The 14,832-nt window shown below is 39.1% G+C and overlaps 1 protein-coding gene across 2 annotated transcripts in view; it reads left to right on the forward strand.

The window, feature by feature from the left end:
• The window catches only part of ARID1B (AT-rich interaction domain 1B), a 398,528-nt gene that overhangs the window by 40,515 nt on the left and 343,181 nt on the right, over window positions 1-14,832 (forward strand). For both annotated transcript variants that reach the window (XM_033096399.1, XM_033096409.1), the window contains exon 2: window positions 9,237-9,431. In XM_033096399.1, the coding sequence (XP_032952290.1) occupies window positions 9,237-9,431 (195 nt within the window). The remainder of the gene's footprint in view (window positions 1-9,236; window positions 9,432-14,832) is intronic.

Raw genomic sequence — 14,832 nt, forward strand, 5'->3', positions numbered from 1 at the left:
TTGGGGAGGATGCTGGGCTTCCAGGCAGGACTGTTTGGTGGCAGTTTGGGTCTGGAGCTCTGGGGCTGAGAGAAACCAGTCGGGAGAGCCGCGTGTGGGGGACGCAGGCACGAGGCGGTAATGGAAGCTATGGCTTATATGAACTTGTGAAAAGTGAAGCTTTGTCTGCAGTGAAGTTCTTTACTTCTTGTACCCATTGGCTGTTCAGAGGCCCATATTCTAGTTCGAGCCCTGCTTTTTAACCGGCTACGTGGTGTTGAGGAAGTCATTGCTTTTTCTGTTCTGCAAATATTAATCATGCCAGGCATTGCACTAAGTGCTAGGTATGCAAAGATGAGTAAGACAAAATTTCCACCTTTAATTAACAATGTGCCGGGGAGACAAGAAAATAAATAGATTAAATTATTGAGTGATTTTGCTCTGACTTCAGTTCGCTAATTTGTTAAGAGGGGGAAAAGAGGATTTAGGAATCTCTTACTATGTGACAAATCCTGTGGTACCTCATTTAATCCCCTCAGCAACACAACAGGTGAACATAACTGTACCGTATTAAATGCGAGCCTAAGTTTATGTGGCTGATAAGTAGTATAGGCAGGATTCACAACCAGGATTGTCTGCCTCTAAACTCCCCGCCTTCCCCTTGTATTTTTTGGTTTTGAATTCTGAGTATTTTCTTAAAGTTCGGACTATTTATTGCATATATTAGAAAAGATGGAGGAATTTGAAGCGTCAAGAGATTGTCACCCAAAGGCAGATGTGGATTCGTGGTTGCATAACAAGTGTAGTCAGTGAATGGGAGGAGTGCGTGGGTCGGGGGGAAAGGGTTTTTTAAGGTAGCTAATGAAGCTCTTCCTCCAGGAATACTGATGTGTCGGTTTGTGACAGTCTTCATGAAGGGCGCTAGTCCTAAGCCCAAGGCTCTGTCCTTTCCCTTGACCTCTTCAATATTTTTATTAGCATTGGGAATGAAGACATGAATGAAATGGCATGCTGATTTAATTGGTGGTTGACATCAAGGTAAGAAATGCAGTCAGTATGTTAGCTGTCAGGCTAGAACTGTGACCAGAAATAAGCAAAATGAGAATAAGCAAAGAAACAGATAAACTTTTACCACTTGCATCAACTAACCAACTGTGTTACAGGCGGTAGGATTTATTCATAGCTGATGGGATGGACCATGGGTGTGATGCGGCTGCCAAACTAGCACAGAGAGCTGAGGCTGCATTAATGCTAATGTAGGATCTGGAAAAAAGGAAGCAAGTTCCTCCCCATAATACCTTTTGTGTAAGGGGACTAGGAATTGGCATATTGTGCTCAGAAAACAGAAATAGGTACAGCTATCTTCAAATATGCACAAAAGGACCAAAGTAAAGCAAATGGGTGTAAATAACAAGGAACAGATTTCTGTTATATAGCAGGAAGAAATTCATAACATTCATGGTTGTAGACACTTTTAGGAGATAATATATATATCATGTATGAATCAGTGAGGGTCTTTTCAGTTCTGAGATGCTGTGCTTCAGTGCTGAACCCTTTATCGGTGTCTGTAAGAGTTGTGATGAAACAAAAACGTATTAACGTGCTTTGGAAATGTTTGCAGACAGTGGTCAGTACTTGACCAGTTCCAGTGCAGGTCAGGAGGGTCTTTACATGGCTTTCTAGAGAATATTCCATGAACCTCTGACTCTATATGCTGAATTTGGGATGTATATACATCATGGGTGCATTTTTAGAGTATCCTTAAGAGTTAAGAATCACAGCTCTTCATTGTTACTTTTTATTGGTAGTTTATGGAAGTTACGTTATACATAGGTAACAACATGTTAATATTTTATGGCTAATCTTAATAATTCTGAAAAATAAAAATCCAGTGATATTTTAGATTCAGGATAAAATTTAAAATGTAGTTAGGAAAAATATTTCTTCTACTCTTGTTTAACTATAATGTATATATGAAAAACAAACTTCATTTAAAGTTGTATATCAAAACATGTTTATTTCAGATAAAAACTGCATAAATAAAAATCGCCTATAATCCCATTTTTACAAAAAATTTTTTTCTTGGCCCCTGCCCACTTCCTTCAGATTTCATTCTGTGGGTCTTTGTAACTTGCCTTAAGAAAACCAAAACCAAAACCCAAATGAAAATACTGGCGCTGGTTCTCTCTCCTCGTCAGTATGTGAGGTGTCTGCGCCCTGCCTGCCTCTCTTCCCACGTTGCAAGAGCCATCATGGTTGGAGGTACCAGTAATTGATGGTTCTTAGAGCTAACAACAAACAGGCTTTTCTGTTGTTTTCTATTATCTTAGAATTCCACTTGCTCCTTCCTATACCGTTGTGGAAGGTGGCAAATATTCCTGTGCTGACAAAAGAAGAACTTAATAGCATGTTGATAACCCAAATTTGAAGTTCCAGTATTTTAGTACAAGTCTTAATAAACAAGTACTATTTTGTCATTAGTACAAGCAGGAAACAATGGTTTCAGATGTTGGGTTGCATTTTTCCTACCTGTCTCATGATTATCCACGGATGCACGATACAGCAGAGGGAACTGGACCCGAGTCAGGAAACTTCTGTTCTAGCCTCAGTTCTGCACTAGTTCTGTGCCGCTGGGCGGTGCCCCACAACTCCCAGTCTCCCTTACGTGGTCTGGGAGGAGAACGTTTCTTTGGTAATTGCATTCTGTGGTAGTGGTGACAGTGGTAACTGAGAATCTGGGTATTTTCTGGCTTGAATAGGAATATGCACTCTTTGTCAAATGAGGGGAGAGTCTCTGGTGCCCTGTACCTATTTTTGACTTAAACTGATTTTAATGCCATTAGGAGAAGAACTTGACTACAACTGTTGCGTTTTATATTATCATTGACTTTGCGTGTGTCTCTGCATGAATGTATAGACTTAATGGAGAAATGGGTTAGTGATTTTTCCGTTTTACTTTTGAGAATGGTTTGCTTTATGCGATGACTCCTCATTCCCAAGGTGAATCACCACACTCATCTAAGATCTAAGTAATTTGTGCTACATGCTAAGTGAGACATAAAACAATGCAAAGCATGGACACTGCCATTTTAGTTTACTTGGGAGGTGAGAAATGACACATGAAAAGTGGGAAACATAGTACATGAGTTAAATAACGATACAAGGCAACTCAGAAGGCTGTTCCAAGAAGCATGGGAGAGATTCCAGGCAGGTCTCATACGTAGATAGAGTCCCTGGGGTGTGTGAAGGGCGAAGCTCTATAATCTTGAACCAAGATTTGAGTGAGTGAGGAGCAGGAACGTCCCCAGAAGGACTTGCAGCTCTTCCCTGCCTGTTTGTGCTGTAAATGGGAGTTTGGGTGCAGGGAGGAGGAGGACGAAGGCGGGACAGCTGTGTCCCATCCACCCCCACCCCACAGAAAGCCATAGTAATGTTTGCAGCATGCCTGGGAAAAAACCAGAGGCCTTTTAGAGTTATATTTAGACATCATCACAGAAAAGTAAACATAGATTGCTTCATGATACGACAGCCACTAATTACAGGTCACTCTGGCTGGCTCTGATCATTATCAGCCTCCTTTTCACAAAGCTGTAATTCATGAACATCACCCTTAAACAGTTGACACTGTTTTTTGTATGTACTTTTCCATGTCTCAGCGTATCCCTCTATGCTGATTGGCTCGTTCACATATTCTATAATCATTGACTACTTGGGGAGTTTCAGTTTTCTTCTTCAAACAATTGATAAGTGGCTCTGAGATCCTTTGTAGTTCTTACTAATTCAGTTTTCAGGGTTGTGAGGTCCCTATCATTTCTCCCATTTAGTGAGTTAGGAAACTAAGAAATAAGCAGTGTGTTCGGGTTACACTGTGGTAGTAAGTGGTGGGCCGAGGGGGTGGGTGCATCCACTCTGAATTCAGAGCCCACGCTTTTCCCCAAGGCCATGCTGTCTCCCTTCAGTGTTAGAAACCACGTAGCTGTTGGGTTAAGTTTGGGTGAATAGCACCCCTGCCCCATTTGAGACAGAGTATTAGAGTTGGAAGAGATAGAATTTTTAAAGCTTTCGTTCACAGCTTATTGTCAGATTGTCCTTCAGAAAGAGTTTCCCACTATTTTATACCAACTAGTTCAAATACTTATTTATTCACATTGATTTTCTTTTTTTTTTTTTTTTGCTGTTTTAGAGGTAATGAACTATTACTTCAAAAGTTTCTTTAGTTTGTGCTAACACAGACATTTTCCCAAATAATGATTCAACAGGGGAAAGTTTCTTTCTCTGAGCTTTTGCTTAATCCAGATATGTAGATATGAGTATAGATCAAGAAGATGTGATAGTTTTTTCATTCTGTGGGTTTTTGTAATGCCTTTCTTCAATTTGTAGTGTAAGGAATTAGACTGAAAAACATTTTGAATAATATTCATAAAGAAACTACTAATAAATTATCTTCTTAAGTTGATATTTAGGAGTAAATACAATTACCTAGGTAAGTTTATTATAAATACGTGTGTAGGCGTACTCTGAAAGAGTAGTAATGAAGGGGTATCTAAGTTTAAAAAGCATCAAGTATTACATCTAAAGTATACTAAGGATATACGTGAGTTGTTCTTTAACTTGGATAATCTTTAAAAGGGTAGTTGAATTCCCAGGCAAGCCTCTGAAAACCTTTTAAACCTATAATACAGCCTAACTGTGCTACCTAATATGTCTAGAATCCATATTCAAATATATATTTTAAAAATATACATTGTACTCCTCCCTATTTAGTAGTCCTAGGGATGGAAAACCTTCTGAGGCTTTTGGAGGATACAGGCAGCAGTGGCCGCTTCCCAAAGGGAGAACCAGGAAAGGGTATGTGCGTGTGTGTGTGTGTGTGTGAGTGTGTGATGTATAACTCATCATACATAGGTGTGTGTATGTGTTGTGTATCTAATACAGATACATCCAAAAGCTTATTTGAAAAAATAAGGAGAAGTTACAAGAAATAATAAAGGAATACTACTCAAGGAATAAAATTGCGTCAGAAGCCGAGTAACTTAAGGCAGACTAGTTATGTTAAGAGCTCTTTGAAAGTGGGTGGTTCATAGTATAGCCTTCAAAGTACTTGTTTCGTTTTACGTAATTGAAGCTCAAACTGCAGCAGTTGTGGAATGGTATCTAGAAAGGAAAGACATGTTTGGAATGATACACTGAGAGAAGTATTTGAGGACGGTTCTTAATGTGGACGATGTCTTTGATACAGCATACATTTCATGTGGGCAATGAAAATGGCGATTCTCTAGAATACATCAACACAAGGGTAGATGATAAAAATAGAAAATTGTTTTGGGTCAGATGTGCATATGAGAAGCAACTTGGCCTTTCGGTTTTTTGGGAAAAGTCTTAGAGTTGATTTGGTCTTTGGTTTCTTTAAGGAGATGCTAGCAAAAAGCAGGGTTTGAGATCCTGCAGTTGTACATATTTAATGTTAAAAATAGCAAGCGTACACAGCGGGACGAATTTGGATTCTGGATGAATATTTAATAACAAGCCATAGGAGAGAAGGTTAAAGTTAAATAATTTGCACTGTATAAGTATCTGTTTTCATATCTGAATTCTCACTGGAAGGTATTTGATGCATTTTGAGAGGTACAGATAATCTGTGTATTTCATGCTTTCGATTTTCAGAAATCTCAGGGTTAAGCTAACATTTTTGACATGGGTGCAAATTAACTGATTTTTCAGTAGGACTGTGAGACTTTATGGCAGTGATGAGACAGATATTACAAAACAATTTTAGTCACTGATAAGATGAATTTGCTGCACTGTTATCCATAACATTAAAATGTAGACGTTCCAATCATTTTCCTATTTTTAATTTCTGCTTTAATTAAGCCAATTTTAGTTGTGCATTATTTAAAGTGAAATAAATAGACCTTCCCTATGTCCTGGCTTATCCAGATTGAATGTGAAGATAGGGCTGCCGCAGGGCCCCGGATTGGAAATTTAGCCTGAAATCAGATTTACTCAGCCTCTCCATAGGCCATGCATGCTCTCGGCGGATTTTGAAATTACCTACTCGACCTTGATTTTCACACTTCCATAGAAAGTTTTATTTTATCTTTGAAACAAAGTGTAGAAAATAATTAGAATTTGCTTTTTTAGTCATAAATTCTAATTAATTTAAATCATTCTGGGGAAACTTAATTCTTAGTCCTCAATTTTAGTGTCATTACAGTATTATCTATCAATATATATGTTTGTATGTTGAATTGTGAAGTCAGAACGTGTTGTGTGACGTCAGTATATTGTTTGAGCAATTCTGTCATTGTTAAGTACAAAGTTTTTCTTGACTGGTGAAAGTAACACAGTTAACATTCCATGAAATTGTGAATTTTGAGCAGAACTATTTGGCCTGCACATATTTTCATTCAGGTGAGATCAATTCCTGGCAAAGGCCCATGAACCCCTCCGGACTGAGCTTAGGTATTTCCTACAGGAAGGCTTTGTTACAACCCATCACAGACTGCCTGAGATGCTGCTTCCTCACAGGGCCTGTGTGCCCAGGCAGGATGTCTGCTGCAGGCCATTGAAATCTTTGTTCAGCCTGTCTTCTCCAGTGAGTTGTTCACTTCTCCAGGACAGCCCCGGACATTTATTTTTATGCCTCCAGGGCCTGGCGCAGTGCACATAGTAGATATTTAGTAAATGTGTGGTGAGTGGATTAATCAAGTTATTAAAATGAGCGCCAGAGTAACGCTGAGAAGGAAGAAGGGCAAAGACTGCATGCATCCTTGGGGTGGGGTGTCGGTGAGAGGGAGGACTGGCAGTTCTTTTTTTTTTTCTTATTCATCAATTTATTCTAAGTAAAATTTTAAATTGAATTTATTGGGGTGACAATGGTTAGTAAAATTACATAGGTTTCCAGTGTACAACTCTGTAATACATCATCTATATATCACATTGTGTGCTCACCACCCAGAATCAGTTCTCCTTCCATCAGCATAGATTTGACCCCCTGAGGGACCGGCAGTTCTTGTCGCTTCCTCAACTTGGGTTTGGGGTCAATACTCATGGCTCCCCTCTCTCGCGTCCCATTCGAGCCCCAGTGTCTAAGGGTAGACACTGCCCTGCCCTCTGTGATGAGACCACCCTTGCCAAGTGCAATCAGTGACCTCCTAGTTATCAAGTATAACACGAGCTTTTAGCCCGCACCTGTTGGACACCTGGGCTGCACTGGGCACGCCTCTTTGGTTGCTACACATGACTCCCTTATCTTTCATAACACCACACTGACTGCATTTTTTCACTCTTCTTTTGGCCTCTTTGTGGGCTGTTTCTTTTCCTTCTCCTTTAAATGGTGATATTTTCTAGAATTTTGTCCTCCACCCATTGTTCTCTTTTCATATATTCTTCCTGGATAAAATTCTAAAGTTTTTACATGCTTCCCATTGGTTAATTCATTCAGTATTTATTGAACATTTATTATGTGCCATGTGCAGTTTGACTTACGTCCCAGAGATATAATAGCGAGTAAAACAAAAAAATCATTGCTCTCCAGAAGCATATATCCTCTATATGCTGGCGTCCCTATTTATTATTCTAGGTCAAATCTGACTCCCCAAGCTAGACGCTCAGTGTGTCTCTTCCTTCTGGTACTTGCACCTGGATCTCTTATAGGAACCTCAAGTTTAATGTGTAGAATACTGAAGGCTCCCACTTCCCGGGAGGGTCGGTCTGCTTCTGCCCCTGCATTGCTCAGTCTCCGTTGGTGTCTTACCGTCTGTTAAGCCACCCTTGATTCCCGTCTTCCATCACTCAGCCATTTTCCAAGTCGAGCTGCGTTTCCATCCTGTGACTTGCATCTGTGCTTCCTTCCTTCCACCACTGCTATCGGTTCAAGACCTCAGCTCACCTGCCTGCTGTGGTGACCCACCCTGGCTCCAGTCTGAGAGGTGGATCTGACTATAGCTCTCTGTTAAAGCACCCAGTGGTTTATCCCCAAGGTACAATCTGAAGCCTTTAAAATGACATATAAGGCTCACTCTGCTTCAGCTTCTTCTTTGCAAATTCCTGCTTCATTTGGATCTAAACTGCTTGTGTTCCCTCATACACACCAGGCAGCTCATCTCCTCTGAGCCTGTGCTTTAGGCAGTTTCTTCTGCTTTATGGTATCCTACGCTCTGCCCCTCCCCACCTTCAACCTGGAGTCTTCCTATTTGTCCTGTGAATCCTCAGCCTTCCTGAGAGTCCCCATGTATGTACTCAGTGTGAACATGGGTAGTCTGGCACGCACCGCGATCAGTAAATGGTTTTGGAAGAAGAGAAGAAAGGGAGAAGAGGGGAGGGAAGGAAAGAGGGAGGGAGGGAGGGAGGGAGGGAGGGAGGGAGGCAGGAAAGAAGGAAGGAAGGAGCAAAGGAAGGAAGGAAGGAAGGAAGGACCCAAGGACCCAACTGACCTGTTGCATGAATGCTGCAGGCCTCTGAGCACTGTGGTGAGGGACTTCCCCACCACCCTGCCCCTTCCAAGTACCAGGGCGTGAAAGCCCAGGCTGAAGCTCCAGTTCTGGCTCTCCCCAGTGGCCTTGGCCCTGAGGCCCATGGGCTGACTCACTAAAGCCAAAAATAAAAGCCAAAGTCTAGTTTTGAACTGGTCATGTTTGGTAAGATGCTTACTTATACCGGGAAGGTGGCTTGTGGCTCATACTGTGGTGCTTGCTTATTCACACGCACTAGTGATCTTTGAAAATTTTTACCCCAGACACTATGTATTATCTAAAATCTATCCTTTCACTTTCTAATGAGCAGTCAGGTGCATTAATGTTTGATAAGGACTTCCAGACTCAGGTCTAAAATCAAGTAGTTGTTCCAAGAATACTTTGAAGTCAGAAAGTGTTTTTAACTGTTCAGTGTACTTTGCTTTTATTACTACTAGTAAGCTAAAACGAGCTGAGCGACATTCCCTGTCATGCTTTTTCTGCATGCATAGTAGAATTTTAGATGCAGGTCTTTTCTCTCTGCTTAGGATGCAAAATCTTATGTTGTTTACTCCAGATTTCTCTTAATTGTTAAAACCTTCCTAAAAGTAAAAAAATAAAATGTCTTATATCCACCTAGGTTTTTTTTTCCTTAATGTTCTTCTGGGTTTTTATTTGTTAGATCATTGTTTCTAATATTTTCAACAGGATAGTTGTGCTTTTAATGTATGTATCAGCATAACAAACTTTCTGCCTTTGTAATAATGATTTAATAAGCCTACTTCTTTGTTTATTCTTTCACAGGGCAACCCAATGGATCCCATGGTGATGAAGAGACCTCAGTTGTATGGGATGGGGAGTAACCCTCATTCTCAGCCTCAGCAGAGCAGCCCTTACCCGGGAGGTTCCTACGGCCCCCCAGGCCCACAGCGGTATCCAATTGGCATCCAGGGTCGGACCCCAGGGGCCATGGGAGGAATGCAGTACCCACAGCAGCAGGTTGGTGCTAGCTTTTACTCCTCCCCACCCCTCTCTTTTAATTGGCCATAGGGTGCTCTTTTACTGTCTACTTCAGATTGGTGTTGAGAGAATTAGGGGGCATTTCACTGTTTTTCTGTTTTCTTTGAATTTTCAGTTTCTTTAAATAATCACAGATACATTCCTTCCCACCCCCCCTTTAAAGAAGGAAAAGTGAACTTCTTAGAACAAAGTGGACAAAATACCTGTTTGGTATTACCAGCCGTATTTGAAAGATGTACTGTGTCATCATTTTGCAGCAAATTATATAGATCTAAGCCACAAAGTGAATTTGGCTTTCTAACATTTCTGGTGTCAGACTGTGTCAGCTTTTTAGCTGTGACTAGACTTCTTAAGGCGAAGTTTTAAGTTATTTAAAGGTCTTTCTCATGAAGATGGCATCAACCTAAACATTTTTTTTAGTCTCCCAAAAAGTTATTTTGCTTTTATTTCTTAACATATTATTTGTTTTGTATGTTTTGAAAAACGTTTCTGTATTTCATATAAGAGGATTTGATATGTATCTGTTTTCTTAGATTTTGATGAGTTTTCTGTTTTTACTTAAACAAAAAAGACTTCCTGTTCTTAAAAAAAAAAAAAAGACCCAGTATTTTTCTCTAGAATCAAATAGTTGGAGTTACCTGAAACTACCATCTACCTGTAAACCTATACACAGTCTCTTGGATACTGGAGAGTGTATCCTTGTTATGTTGGCCTGAGGAAGCATGGGCTTTGGAAAGGAGTCAATTAGACTTGGACTTGTTAGGGTAGTTAGTTACTAGGAACACCAGAAGGCTTATTTATCAATTCCCACCCCCGCTCACAGCCCCCTGGGGTGCACCAGGCAACGCCCTGGACAGTTCACTGCCTACAGGTAGGTGTTTCCATAGTGTTGCCAGTAACCCCTTCCAGGGTTCCACAGTACTTCCTCTCCGGAAATTCTTCCCTGTGTTTGACGAAAAATCATGTGTGGAAGTGAAAAAATTGGATAGAACTTTTCTTCTCTGTAAAGTGAATGAGGAGAAGGATATGTTCGTCATACTTTATATGCTGCATAGCTGTGTACTAAAAGTTCATGAATAAGTTGCGTCTGAGGCTTTTCTTCTAGAGACTGAATATTGTCTTTCCAATTTATCTTTGTTCCTCCTTGGGTGATATTTTTATTTTCAGGTGGTTGTAGGGAAAGAGAAGTAGCTCAGCCTTTGACTCCGTGCTGTTGGTTCCTTACACGGCCTTTATTATTGTCGGCTGTTCTCACCCCTTTTTATTACACATGGTCACTCAGAAGTCTAGCAGCACATGCTTAATTGCACTCTTAATTTTTTCAACATTACTTCATTCTTCTAGCAACATTTTACTCTCTGGAGTAAAAATCTTTAGTTAAGGCTGCTAGTTGTGAGAGGGAGATCATCTGTAAAGGATTGAAAAGTAATGTGAGAGTTGTGATTTTCTGTCTCTTCCTTTTTTTAGTGTTAAAGCTAACGTGCACTTGTTGAAGGGAGGAAGCCCAGACAGCTAGTTGCTGGAACCCTAAGTCTACTCTATAGCTGACTGCATTGGGGGCTGATAGTTCTGTATGATACTCAGGCCACAGGAAGAGAGTAGAGGCAGGAAGGTGGTGGGAAATAACAGGACTGGTGGAGGGAAGTGGATGCTGGTCACTCCGTGTTTCTGCACCTTCCTTTCCACCATATTTTCCTGGTGTAAAACTTGAAACTCGTTTTAGAAGGTGCTATTTCATGGCAAGCTGCTGAATGCTCCTTTATCCCTTTATCTTTTTGTCTAAATGAGTTAGAGTCTTAGAAGCTTTTGACATTGGCTTAATTTGCAATCCCAAAGTGGGAATCTAACGAGGGGAAAGGTGCGTGAAGAATGATTACCTAGGAATTGTTTCCCCATTATTTTCTTCCCCTGCTTAAGGCTCAAAGTAGAGGACATATTACAAATACATAGAGTAACCTCAGTGTTCTTAGCTTTTTGGTTTTATTTAATCCCTGTGGCTCTCATAAACTTTTAAAATCGAGTAACTCTTAGATTTCTTTGAAGGGATAAATTGATGAAGATTACCCACCAAGTAGTTCAGCAAATTTTTAATTAAGGTTTTAGGTTAGGTATTTTACTGCTACCCAAGAGAAATGCCTGATTCTAATTAGGCAAATATCTTTCTGATGATTGAAAGGGAAATAGTGTATCTGGTTAGAAACTGAATGCCCTGGCTATAAAATGTCAACCTTTCTTACTGAGTTCATCATAATCGAGAGTTCTAAATAATCTTTATTGATTTTTCACTTTTTCAGTAGTTATAATACAGCCTTGAAATATAGTCTCTTGTTTTGAAATCTAAAAGGCTAACCATAACTGAATGCATTTTTGAATGTGTGTCACATTTAAAGGGGTCACACAGCCTTTTAGCACAGCAAGTTCATGTGATCTGTTAGGTGTAGGCAATTAATAGCTTTGAAACAGCAAAAAAAATGAAGGTTGGTAGAGCACATTTATTCTATTAGCTTTAGTCTGTATTCCTTGGTGAGGAATTTTCAGAGAGTTGCTTTGTTTGTGAATTTTGGATAATTATAAACTTTGGATAATTATAAATAACGTTCTGGCACAGTGATTGGCTGCTGGTCCTATCTGTCTTCTCCTAGTATTGATGTAACTGGTCTAGCATTGGTGTAGTCATGGCTGCTAATGTTCTTCAGGGAAAAAGTTGAAAGATGATGATGACATTGAGTTTTTTATTGACTGGACATCACCACCTAGGCATGACTTTGCTTTGGACGGCCTCCAAAGCTTTCTGTGTTTGGTTTGTGAACCTCTAATGAGCTGAATCCAGTTCATTTAATATTGCTCATATATTTCTGCAAAGGATTAAAATGCAGGAATTCAAGTTTGTAAATTGAGTTGCCCACTTACCAGCTGAGTGGTAAGTTGTCTTTGGCTCAGGGGTCACAGTTTGATTTCTGGCTGGCATTCCACTTCTGTGATAGGAATTTTAAATGAGTGTTCTGTTAGAAAGAACTGCAGTGCTTATATGAAATTTAACATGGGTAAGTATCACTGCTTACTTTTTGTCTCTGAGAGTCAAGAGGAACTGGCCACTGAGTGTTTGATTTTAGTATTAACCTGGTGATTCTTGATTTGTATGGTGATAATTTTATTTTTGAAATATATTCATGACTGGGTCTTTGAAGCATGACGTGATAATAGTACATTATTTTGGTATTTATTAACTGGAACTAGATTTGTAGTCTTTCACTTGCTGATTCTCCCACATCATCAGGCAAATACATGACTAAACAGATTAGTTTTGCACAGTGCCCCAAAAACTAGTCTGCTTGGGTTTTTATTGAGCTGAGAGGGGAAATGAATTTTCTATGCCTCTGTGGAGAATGTTCTGCCTGTAGGCTCCTAGAATTCAAACCTGGGGATGGTTAACAGAAGCACACTGGTTGATTTTATCTAATACAAAACTACACAGAGGATGTATAATCTTTAAGGTTACTAGAATCTGACTCTTGCTGAGTTTTTCGGATATTTTTAAAAATGTAGACACCGAGGTATCCTTTGCTGGATCAGGATATGGGTGAGCAAATGTTTTGTTTCTTGTTTCTTGTCCTTTGTGATCATAAATGTACACATAGACCTGTGCTGACTTGCTTTAAAAACGAGTTTTCATATAAACAAAATAACACCCAGGAGAAATAGGCTTCAGAAGCAAAGATATATTTATTTGTGTCAAGCAGATTATGTAGTTTGAGATTTTTTTCTGTGTTATCAAGGGTTATTGGTTTGATATTTTAACTATTCTTACCTTGTTGCCGATGTTTGTATGATCTGACGCCTGTTGCCGTTACTATAAAACCAGGGAAAGCGAAAGAGGACAAAGTGAGAGATTTACGTTCATGAGAGCATTTGTTATATAATTAATGGGCAAACACGACTGCTTTAGTTTTTAACAACATCTCTGTGTGAAAACCTTTACAACAACAAGAATAGGGAATATAATTGTTGTTTTGAAAGACAGCATGACAAAATTAAATATAAATTAGTTATTTTTGTTAAGGTGATGCATCTGAACTTAACACTTTCAGTCTAAATAAAACTGAATTGAAAACTGAGGTTCTTTTGAAAAAGACTAAAAATCAATAGATATTTTATTTTGTGCCTTTAATTTATCTCTACACCCTTTGCATATGTCTATTTTGCTGTGTGTTTTTTGAGTAAAATATTTATTTCAGAACATAAGCATTTTATTGGGTACCATCTTAACAGCCAAAACACTTTTTTCAATGTAAATATTTATTTTGGCAGCAAATGTTTCTAAAAGGAGACAAACATTAAAATTGTTTGGCTAAAATAAATGTTTTCTTTGGGGTTATTAAGGTAGCCAAGCAAGTTCGAGGATTCCCACCTGTTACTTTTATAATTAAAGTTATGTTTTGATATAGTTTGAACAATGTCTTTGAAAAGTAAGGATGAATGGGGAGAGGAGGACTGGTTAAATTAAGACTTAAAAATTCCGTAGTTTTTTGACATGAAATATTTGTTTAGACTCAGTCTTTGAATCTTAAGTGTGAATCTAAAGTCAGGGCTTAATTTCAGTTTTCTCTAAAAAGAGCATAGACTTCCTATTTTTAAGGAGCATGATTGGGTGTGATGGGATGAGAAAGGAAAGCTTGACTTATCCTAATGGAGAGGAAATGGGTGCCTAGTGTCTGTTTCACATTCAGACTTAAAATTTTGATAGTTTATGTTCACTCAAAGACACCCACCTGCACCGAGTGTGTGCACACACTCACTCACACGCAAGAATATAAAACAGAACATTTGTGTGACAGTGGTATTCTAGTGTAATGAAATATATCTGTATATGTGTATAAATAATATGTTAAATGTGTGTTTTACTTGTGTATAGACATACATACAGTAGAAACAAACAAATCAGTAAAATGAAGGTAAACATTTTGGCCAGTAAAACAGTGAATGCTGTGAGATTTCTTTCACTGTTAATTTACAGCATTTTTATATATGCATGTTCTGTACATAGAGACTTGCAGCCAAGCTGCTTTGCTTGTACACCTGAAATGTTTGGAGTCCTTTTAGCAGATGCAGATTTGTGTAAATAATGGCCTTTTGTTGGCCGCATTTTGTCTTGATTTCCTCAGTTGTTCTTCATCAGTGAACGTGAAGATATTTATGGTTTACCAACAAAACACATTTACACCTCACATCTCTGCTTCCTACTAGGTAGCAGATGCTACTGTCTTTGACGCCAAAGTTCCCTGTAGATGGAGTTTTGTACCAAGAAAATATTTTTGAAAAGATTTGTAGATATGGTAATTTTTACCTTCGTTAAATTTAAATTTCTGGAATACTTTTTATA

Source organism: Rhinolophus ferrumequinum, chromosome 3, assembly GCF_004115265.2.
Source record: "Rhinolophus ferrumequinum isolate MPI-CBG mRhiFer1 chromosome 3, mRhiFer1_v1.p, whole genome shotgun sequence".
NCBI classification, from domain to species: Eukaryota; Metazoa; Chordata; class Mammalia; order Chiroptera; family Rhinolophidae; genus Rhinolophus; species Rhinolophus ferrumequinum.